This window comes from Kryptolebias marmoratus, linkage group LG5 (assembly GCF_001649575.2).
Source record: "Kryptolebias marmoratus isolate JLee-2015 linkage group LG5, ASM164957v2, whole genome shotgun sequence".
In the NCBI taxonomy this organism is placed as follows: domain Eukaryota; kingdom Metazoa; phylum Chordata; class Actinopteri; order Cyprinodontiformes; family Rivulidae; genus Kryptolebias; species Kryptolebias marmoratus.
Window position 1 is genome coordinate 11665135 of NC_051434.1, and position 12525 is coordinate 11677659.

General features: G+C 42.1%; 1 protein-coding gene across 1 annotated transcript; it reads left to right on the forward strand.

The window, feature by feature from the left end:
• The first annotated feature begins 4052 nt into the window (after positions 1-4052).
• LOC108238958 (methyltransferase-like protein 24) lies at positions 4053-10442 on the forward strand. The gene is made up of 5 exons (XM_025007152.2): positions 4053-4453; positions 5923-6021; positions 8183-8319; positions 8480-8747; positions 9583-10442. The coding sequence occupies exons 1-5, from the start codon at positions 4238-4240 to the stop codon at positions 9901-9903; spliced, it is 1041 nt and encodes a 346-aa protein (XP_024862920.1). The 5' UTR covers positions 4053-4237; the 3' UTR covers positions 9904-10442.
• The last annotated feature ends 2083 nt before the right edge of the window (positions 10443-12525 follow it).

The following is a 12525-nucleotide window of genomic DNA, read 5'->3' on the forward strand; positions in this document are numbered from 1 at the left end:
CACACACACACATACACTCACAAAAAAAACAACAACCCCGAGCCGCATCTGAGCCCGAGTCCCCTCGGAAGCAAACGAGCCTAAGCAAACGTCCCGCTCTCTGTGCACTTCCTGTGTTTGTGTCCCATATGAGAAAAGTGGACTGAATCCGTTTCTGCTCTTGAAATACCAGCATCTGTACATACGACTTCAGCTCCAAGCCAGGGGCCCCCGACTTTGCTCCGAAGGCCCGTCATCAACTTTTCCCTCCTCTGCTTTCTGCCGCGTTTTCTCTGCTCTGAGTTCGGAGGGGGGAGGAGGAGGAGGAGGAGGACTGCAGCTTGGAGACTCAACATCCTGTGTTTTTGCTGTTTTAACTACAAGGGAAAGAGACATCGAAATTACACAACGGCCCCAAAGAGACTCTTGTTTTCTGTGTGCGAGACGGAGGATGCGTTTGCGTGACTGCGGTGATGCATGTATTTGTGAGTTTGTGTGTGCATATTCTTTGTGTGTGTGTGTGTGCGCGCGTGCCTGTGGGGTCAAAAGAAGTGAAGCTCCCTGGACGACAAAAGTCTTGGCGGGGCCTCATTCTTTCTTTCACTCTCTCCCTTCTTTTTCTGTGGTCTTGTGTTGTTTGGTGGTTTTTGTGATGGAAAAAAAAAAAAAGTTGTATATCTGTCTGTTACATATCATGTATGTATCTGAGGTGCAAAATATTTAAATACACATTATGTTCTTGCCATTGGTAAACTTGTCTGTGTCGTTCAGGCTTCTTTAGCAGATAAACAGAGGCGGTGGCTGTGGTCTTCGTGTGGTAGCGAGTATTAGATTTTGCCCAGGCTGTCTGGGACTGCGAGAGCGAGCGAGTTCAGTCAAGGACACGATTCGACAGGGAGTGAAAAAGAGGGGAGGAGAGGAATGAATGATGAGGAACGCAATGGAGGGAAAAAGAAAGAAACCAGGCAGAGAAAATCAGAAAAAAGAGGGGGTGCTGAAGAGGTTTTAGAGGCACTGAAACAATGTTGGTTCAACATTTCTCCTCCAAATAAGGGAAAAGGGTTAAAATATTTGAAAACCCAGTGGTACCAGTGAGCTGACAGGGAAAAAAAAACAAAAACGTTCTCACCGAGGGGTAACTTCTACAGAAAATATCTGCAGCTTGTGGTAACGTGTCTGTGGCAGAGCGACTCTGAGAACGAAAGCAGATGGGGGAAGTTTACGGGCTGCAGATTGTGTACAGTTTGTCAACAGGCTGATTAAATAGACTCAGACATGGCCGGAGGAAATGTGTTTGCTGTGACATTCCACTGTATGGCAGAGGGGGACACATTCTGTCAACATGACAGACAGACAGACGGGGGGTGGGGGTGCATCTGCTCGACTTCAGACCGCACTGCGAGACCGCGTTTACATCAGATATAAAACACATAGATGTTCGACAGAATTACAGCCAGACACCTGAAACATTGGATTTATCCCTGAAGAAGTGCAACATTTTCCTTAAGCAGCCCGAAAGCAGAGGGAACTCAAACATACCGTTCAGCAGATTTAAAGCTACCTAACGTTTCAATAATGTACAGTATCTTTTCAAGTTATGATTCTCTTATCCAGACTATTAAACACCCTGCGTCCTCAGGCGTTAGTATTCCGATCTTGTGTGCATTTTTAAAGAATTTCAAACCATATGCTTATTGGATTTATTCATTTTTATGTGATAAGAGAAGGACTGTGGTCTAATAAAAGAATTACTTCTGCTCTCAAAAGGGTGTCAAACATTAACATAAATTAAAAGTAGAAACAGGACCAGAAGGCAGAAGTCGAAGCCCAAATGGGAGCCTCCTAGTGGCCGGCCTCGGTACAAATGTTAGGCACCGCCCCTTTATGTAACCGAACGGGACATTTTCTTGACTAAAACTGAAAAATACACCTCAGGTGATTTTTTTCAGGTGTTGTTTTTTTTTGTTGATTCACATACTGTGGCTCTTACCTTGCTGCTGTGATATGTATTTTTAAAACTTTTATATCGATGGTGCAGCCTCTAGCTCCAAAAATATGCTAAAAAAAACATTTAAGCTTCAGTTCTGGACATTGGAAGTCAGTGGAGTCGCTTCGTCCTTGCACCGAAAAGCCTTTCAGCTGAATTTTTGAGGCTCGTCCAGAATTTCCACATTTCCAAACTGTCAACCGGATCACAAAACTTTACAAAGGGTGGTTAAAAAAAAAATACCAGGCAGAAGACTGGAGGAACTCTCAAACTAAAAACCAAACTCAACACGGGTCCCGACCACGAAACACAAAGTGCTTAAAATGGACAAAGTAAAGAAGGCTGGAGTTTGAGGACCGCTGAAGAAAATCCAAACGGCGAAAGGAGAAGGAAAAGGCCCCGAGTTGGCTCGTGACAAATAAGGCGCAGCTGAGAGAACGGTTCCTGTAGCACTAATGGACACAGGGCGCCACCTTTAACAAAAAACACCTACAAGGAACAAAGGAGTCATTGTATAATTAAGATGAGCTTGATGGGTTTTTTTTATATATGAGTGACTGTTTCAGAGCGAAAGTAAAGGAAAAAAGCCACAGCAATCAAAACAGCCACAATCTTTCTGCAGGGTGAAGCTCCATCCAGGCAGCTGAGCAAATAATCTCCTCCTTTATTTCACCTGATTTAACCTGCAGCAGCCTGTACTGTAGGACCACATTCAATACGTTTAAAAATAAAAAACAACAACGGTGTATTAAAAAGATTTCCCTGAAATGTACAGAGAGGTCTTAAGAACAGAAAAATGTAACTTTAGTTGCTTAAAGTGTCTGAAGAAGACCGAATAAGAGAAGAATACAACAACTTCACCTCTTTTTTTTATCCATTGGCCAAAAACTGGTGTCTGTTCTTAAAGATGCTGAGGAGACTGAACATTTAGACAAAATAAAAAATAATAAAATATCTGAGATGGTTTTTTTCATAACAAAAAGAAAATATGAATCCAACAAAAGCCTGACAGGAACTTAAAAAAAGCACCATCCGTCAGGATTTAGGTTAATAACTCTTTAGAATCACCGTGTTGGTGCCAAAATCTTACTTTGTGTCTGTCGAAACTGCGTCGTCTCTGAGATTTTTGTGAATACAACCAAAAACATGGGAAGAAATCATCTGCCTTCTTGGGCTCACAGCGCCTGTGGATAGTTTTTATCCTGTGCAGACGCATCACGGGTTTGTCCATCCAGCTAATGTCGCTTTTCTATTTTTAAATGACCTTTTTCTGACACCGAAGCAAAAAAAAAAAGACCCTCTTAGTCACAATTATGAGATAGCATCTCAACATCATGACTAAACATCTCATTATAATAAGATACTATTTCAAAATTATGACTTATGCTGTCTCACGATCATGAGATGCTTAGTCATAAATACGCAATACTCTCCTAGAAATGAGTCACAATTATGATATGCTAAGTCATATTTATAAGAAACTATCTCATAATTAAATCTTAGCCATGAGATACGAAGTTATAATTTTGCGGTTGTAGCTTTTCCCAGAATTATGAGATACTAAGTGATAAATATATGAGATAGGCCTACTGTATTATAGTATCTCAGAATTATGACTTAAGTCATAAACATGAGAACTATTTCATATTTAAGTCATAAACAAGTTAAACTAAGTCATATTTATGACATGAAATCATAAACATGAGATATTGTCTTATAGTTTCCCAAAAATAAAGCTGAATTAAGCCATATTTGTGAAATACTATCTCATAATTAAATCATACCCATGATATATATGTAAGATATACTAAGTCTTGTCTTATAGTTTTCCACAAATATGGCTTAATTAGGTCATAATTATGAGAAACTATCTCATAATGAAGTCATAAATATGAGATGCTGTTCTAGTTTCTCATACTCATGACTTAACTCATAAACATGAAATACTAATTAAGTCACAATGATGACAAATGAAGTGATAATTTTTAGACAGTATCTCAGAATAATGAGGATTTTTTTTGTTAAATCAAAGGCTTCCGTAAATCTGTGATCTTTTGACACACAGCTGGTGTTTTTGGAAAGTGATAACTTTGGAGTTAGTTGGAGGATAAGCAGCAGATTCTGAGTGAAGAAGGCCACTGACCGAAGAACGCGCCTCTTCGTCTCAACTCCCCCCTGAGGGGAACAGGGAGGAGGAGGAGGAGGACTCAGCTGGGACTTTCCTCTCTGCCCTGGGGGGGAGAAAAGGAGAGTTAAGTCAGAGGCCGAGGTATGCGGGACCTCCGCTCCAGAGCACCCGGAACCACGGGCCTCCCGCCGCCGCCGCCGCTGCTGCTCCTCCTCATCCCGTCGCTTCTCCTCGCGCTCCTCCCGGGCCGAGCCGCAGCCCGGCCCCGGAGCCCGGAGGAAGTGGAGGAGGTGAACGGTGGAGGGACCAGGGATGGGGCGCGCGCGTACGAGGAGGAGAACGAGACGCACGAGCGCGAGGTTCGTACAAAAGGAAAAAAGTTTGTGAACTAAGAGTTTCTGAGGGCAAAATATAATCCAGAGGAGACCAATCTGAGCTGTAGACTTCCTGAAAAAACAAAAATAAAAGGCTTGACTGTAAAATGTAATCACATTTAACAAAGATTCAGACACAAAAAGACACAAAAGTCGTTTAAATTAAGACAATTTAGGTAAAACATTGAAAATAGGCGACAAAATCCAGACTTAAATACATATTTATTTCACAGCTATGTCGTGGGTTTCGCAAGAAAGTCCATTAAAAACAAAATCAATACCTTCAGATGCAGATTTTGATTTGAGGATTTAATTTAAGGCAACATACAGGAGATGTGGCATAGCTGCAGATGTTTTATTACCATCTAACTTCTTAAATAACAAATATTTCTCATATATATATATATATATATATATATATATATATATATATATATATATATATATATATGATGGAAAGATTTATAAATTATCTGCGGCACAAAAAGAACCAGGAGACGTGAGAATTAAGTGACGTAAAGTGATTAAAATGACTTAGAGTGACCAGATTTATTGAAAAATGAAAGCATGGTTTCTGCAAAAACAAAACAAACAAAACAAAAACAGGATGAGGAGAAGGGAAATAACCACGAGGAATCTACAGAATATATAAAACGGCACACAGAGGAAGTAAAAAGAAATAAAAACAATGTTTGTTCTGAGTGGGAGGATGTTTACAGAGGTCTACACCCAGGAGCTTATTATTTAAGATCACCCCGTGCAGATTAATGTATGTTGCACTGTACTTGCTCAGTTTTGAAATGTAAACACACACACACACACACACCCCGCTGCTGCGGTGGAGTCCTCGTGCAGCAGATGTTGGCGTACAGCTCTGTGAATTATTACCTGCATGGCAGAACAGGTGAGGGGCAGGGGGCGAGCCTTCGCTGACCCCAGATCAGAGAGAGATGGCAGCTGTTGTGTCTGAGCCCTGAGGTGGTGTTGTGTGTCCATGCCTCTGCTCGTCCATCCGTCTGTCCATCCATCCATCCTGTCCCCCTGTTATCCCCAAACCCTCCTTCCCCTCTCTGCTTTCTGGCTCCCCCTCTGTCTTCCTCCTCTTTCTTCTCTTCTCTCACGCTCTCTTTATCTGCCCAAGGCTAAACTCTGACTCATTCCAGTGCACCCCTCCTGCTCGCACAGAGGTTGCCATGGTGACCACAGGGTTCATTGTTAGGAGCAGGGAGGAGGAGGAGGAGGAGAAGGAGGAGGGGGGGATTTGTGTAAGTGTGTGTTTTATGCATTGAGGAGCCTCAGGCAAATACCAGCAGGCCTGGGGTCAGCGCCTGTGACCCTCCTCCTCAGCGCTCGCTCGCTGTCATTCATATGCATTACCCAGCCACGGGTTTGCAGGGGTTTCTTGCGCCGTCGTATTTAGATATTGATGATCAGTGTGTTTGCAACGTTCCCAGGTGGGACCCGGAGCGCTGAAGGTGCAGCGGTGGGCGGCAAACGAGCCATCCTTCTCGGCAGAACTCCGCCGTTTCGTCGCGTATATCACAAGGCCGCAGGTAGGCTGCACGAAGACACGACAAACTAAAGTGTCCACAGGTTTATAGACACAACAAATATGGAAATAACCCAAAAACACCCCCTAGATATTATTTACCTAATGTCTGTGCGCACTGATTTGAAATATAATTCAAAGTTTGCATGGTTACCACACATAAAAGAAGAAAAAAGAAAGATATATTGGTCAAAAAGCGTTTCAATAAAATCCAGCCTCAGTTTTGGAGAAGTTGGGAAAACATGAATAAACACATAATGCAAATGGTTTGCAAATCTGATAAAGTCATATTTTGTTCACAACAATCACATCAAACGTTTAAGCTGCACTTTATTTAGGAAAAAAATTAGATAAATTTGAATTTCATGGCAGCATCCCTTCTTCTGTAAACGTCGAGGATCTGAGGAGACCAGCTCGAGTTGGAGGGGAGAACTGTGAGCTTTGCAGATCGTTGTGTCCTGTTTTTATTTACATTTTACACAACGTCCCAACTTTTTCTGAATCGGGGCCATATGAAGCTGTTCGTAAACTTCCTGGCATGCAACTTTTTCAAGTTTCACCCATCAAAACAAGCTGACAGAGAACTGTAGGCAAATTGGACCAAAATGTCTAAAGACTAAGTTATTTAAATATTTTACTAGATTAAAACTTTTAATTATAGAATATATTTATGTATTCAGTCCACATTGTTGTTTAAATGAGAAAACAGCTACAATTTGACAAAAGATAGAGCAAAAATGTGTTTTTTTTTTCCTTCTATTGTTTTACCTTTAAAGTCATGCGTTGTGACTGATTGAATTGTTGACGTTTGGGAGATTTTTCCAGGTTTTTTTTTAGGTTGGTAACCCCTTGTCTGGTTTAGATAGGTACTCACCTGAAAGTCTCCAGTTAAATTTCTTCATAAACACGGTAACCTAAAATTTCAACAGCCAGGTTTCAGATCTTGCCAAGTCTTAACAGCAATCAATAAAACCCTCGCATTCATAACTACTACATCTTCACTCGCGCCGCCGCAGACTGATGAGTGGGCCAACAGTCAGGCGCTGTCAATATGCTGGCAGCAGAATCCTGCCAAATCCAGAGCCAGCAGTAAGGATGTTTCAGACTGGAAACTTCCTGAAAAAGTGTCAAGGCCGTATAGACTGTAAAAAGTCTGAGCTCATGTTTTATTCCACAGAGATCCTCTCGGCTGCAGAAGCTAACGCTATTAGCTCCGTGACAGCTGCCAATCAAGGCTGCCTGTCCTGTGGCTTAGTTTACATAAATAAACACTGGAATATAGATTTTCATGCCTAATAAAGAGTGCACACATATCTCAAAATACCCCAATAATCACAGCCGGACTAACAATTAGCACAGATGCTAACTTAACATTGAAGACACCATAGAAAAAGCTAACGTGATAAGAATTGTGTTTACCATTTGAAATTTACTCAAAAATCAAACATTTCAAAGTCTTTTACTAAAGACATTCGTGTTTTGGTAACTCCAGCTGTTATTTACAGACATATTCTTTGGGGTTTTCTGGAGAAAAGATGAAAAAAAGTTGAGAAAACACATCTTTACTGCGACAAGTTTCAACTACAGGAACCTACGGCGGCTCAGCTAGGACAAACAGCCCCGCACAGCTGCTGACTCTCTTAAAGTGGCAGATTAATTATAATAACAACATTGATTTTCGGCGTTTGAAAAATGTGTTTAGAATCTTCCATGTCCAGCATACAAAGCATCTAAAAAAGATTTTGTCTCCCACTCCTGCTAATCATGCACCGAATTGGCAAATTGTGTTTGTTTGTTTGTTCGGTTTTGGCTTCAACTTCCTGGTTCAGTTTGGTTGTCTGACTAAGCGCTGGGGACCTGATAAGAAAAAGTTGTCCAAAAAGTGAAATAATATCTTTAATTATTCCGCTACGAGTTAAAATATTTCAAATGGACCTGAGGTGAACGGTTTCCAGGAAATGAATGAGACGTTTCAAACTGTGTTTGTAGACAGCTGTCTGCCTGGGAAAAAAAAAGTCCTCTCAAATTTCACAATCCTGGCCATCAAACCGCTTCTTCTGCTTTAACTTCCTCTGTTCTCATCTGAATGGTAATTCTTTGGCAGGCGGTTCTCTGAGCTCCATCCAACTCATCTCGTGTGCCTTTCTTCTCCCCTCCGTTCCCAGCTGAACTGCTCCAGAGTTTTACCTCCAGGGAAGGCTCAGCCAACACACCCCCCTGTGGCTTCAGCTCCCTGGCTGCTGTGTGCCGAAGACCGGCTCCTTCCAGCTGCAGATACACCCTGTGTTGCGTATTCCTTTAGGTCTGCACCATGTTCTCATGCCAGTGCCTTCACTGCTGTGCGTTCGTATCACTGGCCCAGCTGGAATAAACAATGCAATGCATATTTAATCATGCATGCAATAATCTTTAAATCACTTCTGCGTTCCCCTGCCTGACGCTTCCTGTCTTTGTGCGTTCAGTCTTGATGGAGGAGATGCGGACTTTCTAAAGACTGTGTCAAGACTAGGATGTGAAGTCCACAGTTTTAATCCCAGCACCTCCAGTGCATCCGATGATCGCCTTGGCAACAGTTTGGCTAGTAACCGTGGCAACAGAGGCGGTGTCAGCCAGCACAAATTGTGGCTGGAGTGGCGAGCTCCGAGGAGGCGCAAGCACAAGACAAGAGGGAACCTGGGTAGTGTTTCTCAAACGCTGGCAGATATCATGGCTGCTTTGGGACATCACGCTGTAAGATATGTACACACACACACACACACACACACACACACACACCTGCAGGGAGACAGAAAGAAACACCGCCAAACAAACATACCTCAGAGTCTTTTCACCCCAACAAACCCAGAAAGCTCCTTTTCTTGGCCGTCGCCATAGTAACAGGGCTCTGCGCCATCTCTGGCTGCCATGACAACAGTTTAGGTGAGTGAATCACTCAGTGGACCAGTTACATCCGGCAGCCACAAGAGGGAGTCACACACCTGCAGTTTGAGAAGGAAGTCTGTTTTGTACAGACGTTTAATAAAAAGTTAAAGGCCCTGCAGTTCCATCTGAGTCACTTTCAAAGATTTACGATGTCAACGAGATGTCACGCTCAGAGTAGGTGTTGTGATCGACTCTCAGCTTCTACCGCAACAGATTTTAACCCAATAGCTGTAAAATCAGCTGAGTTTTAATTACTTTTACACCAGATAATGCTGATTAACTGTGGCAGCCATCCTAAATTGAGTTGACTGCAAAAGTTAATCAGTTATAGACGGAAATCCAGTGATTAATTTCTGTGAGTTTCATTAAAATTCACCCTGTGGGTCATTAGATGTTTTGCTAACAGGCGAACACACACAGACATTATCGAAAACATTATCGCCCACCTTTCACCAGCGGGCAATAACAATAAAATGTGGCTTTCAGATACTAAGCCAATATGATAGGTGTGTTTAGGAACTGATTGATGGATATGAACAACAATTAGAATCAGTTAATCACTTGTTTTATGATGAAATAATAATAAAATTAGATGTAGAAAGGTATATTTAGCTGAGTAATTAAAGGGTCTGTTTCTCCTCAGGTCCATTTCATGTATGCTGACCTCCTAAGTGCTGAGTGGAGGGTTTTCCAGAACTGGGTCGAGGTGGGAACTGTCCGAAGCATCCATCATCTGGTTGCCACGGTGTACCTGCACTGGGCCGGCTTCGAGGTGGGAGGAACCGACGAGGAAGTGCTCCGCTACTGGTTCAGTGTCCTCAGGGGAATCGAAGCTTCCGGACTCCACCTGGTTCACAGCTCTGCGGGAAACGGTCGCAGTGTCCTGAGGCGGACGGTGGCGGACGCTCGCAGCTCTTACACACTCAGCTGGGTCAACGCACGCGTCACCCGCCCTCGAACATGAGCGTGGACCAAGCTGGACATGCTGTCAAACCAGAGTGAGAAGTTTACGCTGAAAATGGACACGTTTTGGTGGAAAAACTGTCTTTTCTCTTCAGCTTTTAGGAACACACATTTCTTCACACGAGAGCTCCCTCTAGTGGACAACCAAGATATTGCATTCATACAAACGTCAATAACAAAAATGGAGGAAAAAAGATAACTTTTTAAATACAAATTTATTTCTTTTTGACACAAACATATTTTTGTAATTTATTTAAACACTTCACAGACATTTTTCAAGAATCTTGAGCCATTTGTAGCTTGAATAATATATTCTGCACCTTCTTTAATGCATTTGCTCACATCTGCATAACCCATAAAAGCTTTTTATGTGTAATAAATGTTTACATTGAAGAGCTGAAATGAAAATGAGACTTGCTGTGCTTGTACAAATATATTAGCCTGCAGTATTTTTGTTTTCTTCTCTGTGCTGGACAACAGAGAAAAACTACTGAAACTCTTAAGAATGGCACTGTTTTATTAAAGAAGTCTTTGCTCCGAGCCTTTGTTCAGTCCTTCCATGTTCGCAGACATAGGAGTAACTGCACTCCTAATTAATTATTATTATTATTGATTAACTATTAATGTATCTGGGACTCATCTTGTGCTTCGTTCCATCTTGAGATGGTTTGCCAGTTTTGGGGTTTTCCACATGAACGTTTTTGTTAGACCTAGAACCCACACAAGACGGCCCACAGAGACTTTTAATGCATCCACAAGAACGTAAATTAGTCTCTGCGTCGTCCGTCGACTCTTCCGATTTGTCTTCATTAAATGAGAAGCACGTTCAGCTGTGTGCGAGTGACTCAGCTTTCCATCGGCTGGCTTTGATAAGCCCTCGGGACTGCCTTTGTGGTTTATTTTAAGGCATTAGCCATGTGGGCTGTGGGGCGCGACAACAAAACAGCTAAACAAATCGTTCGCGCCAGCTGTCCTGCGTGGGCTACTGATCCTACAGGTGTAGCTGCATTCCTTCTTTTCAAGACTGTACCAGGAGGGGGGATGGGGCCACTTGTAAAGTTTCTCAGTCATTTTCTTCCCACTATCTTACACCAGCACAAGATATTTACAGCAGCCAGATAAAACTCCAACACTGTCTGTGGAGATACAATGTTACATCTAAACTGCATCATTTAGTGAAAAGAGAGAACCCCAATGATGTAAAAGTTGAGACAGCGTGTAAAATGTAAATAAAAACAGAATGCAACGATTTGAAATCTTATAGCTGACATTTTAATAACAACGGTGAAGAGTAAACATATAAAATGTTTAAGAAATTGCACCATTTTTTCTGTTTTTTGAATTTTATCACATCTCAAAAAGCTGGGACAACTCTCCTCTCTCCTTTTAACAGCATTTTGTAAACATCCAGGAACTGAGGAGGGCAGTTTCTGATGGTTTTAGAGAGAAATGTCCCATTCTTGTCTGATGAAGGATCCCAGCTGTTCAACAGTCCTGGGTCTTAAAGCTGGAATGGGAGCAGATATTGTTCTGAAACTTGCATATTTTCTCCCTGTATTGATGGTGCCTTTCCAGATGTGTGGGCTGCTCATGCCAGAGGCCCTTAATGCACCCCCATACCATTAGAGAGGCAGAGCTGTGCGCTGATAACAGGCTGGATGGTCCCTCTCCTCTTTAATAAGGATTAAAGACCTCAGAACAGTTTTCCTCTCTACCTCAGTCCTTTTGAATGAGGTGTGGCTCAGAGAAGACAGCAGAGTTTCTGGGTGGTGTTCACACCTGGCTTCTTTTTTTAGAGAGCTTTAAGCAGCATTTATAGATGACAGGGTGAACTGTGTTTACAGATAATGATGTGTGGAAGTTCCTGAGTCCATGCAGGGATGTCCAGAACAGAATCAGACCTGGTTTTAATTCAGAGCAGCCTGAGGAGCTGAAGATCACAGCATCCAGTCATGACTTTCAGCTTTTTGTCCTTTGAGCTCAGAGATTTCTCCAGATTCTTGTTATCTTTTGGGTGAAATTATGATCTGTAGATGATGGGAAATTCAGTCTTCACAATGTTTCATCAAGGAACATTATTCTGAAACTGTTCCACTTTCAGATGTAGTTTTGTTGCAGACTGGTGAACCTCAGAGATGCAGCCTCTCTAAAATGCTCTTTTTATACCCCGTCCTCATACCAAATTTATCTAATTAGTTGTAAAATGCTCCTCAGGCTGTTTCTTATTCATAACTTTACTTTTACAGCCTTTTGTTGCCCCTGTCTTCACATCTTTGAGATGTTGCTGTCATAAAATTCAAAACTACCTTATTATTCCCCCAAACTGTACAATTTCTTAAACATTTGATATGTTTACTCTGCTCCACTGTGAATAAAATACGAGTTTATGCCAGATAAATGACCCTAATGATGGATTAGCTGTTTGTTTCACACCAAAGGTTTGCTTTGTACTGCAAGATGTGGTTACCTTATTGCAATTTTGTTTTTTTAAAACGCAATATTTGTCGCAGGGTATAAGCCTCCTCGTGCATGACGTAATTCCCTCTAGCTGTCCTCTCGGCTCTCTGCAGAGCAGGAAGTTCATAACTCTTCCGACCGTCAGTAAACTTTCTAAACATCGCGG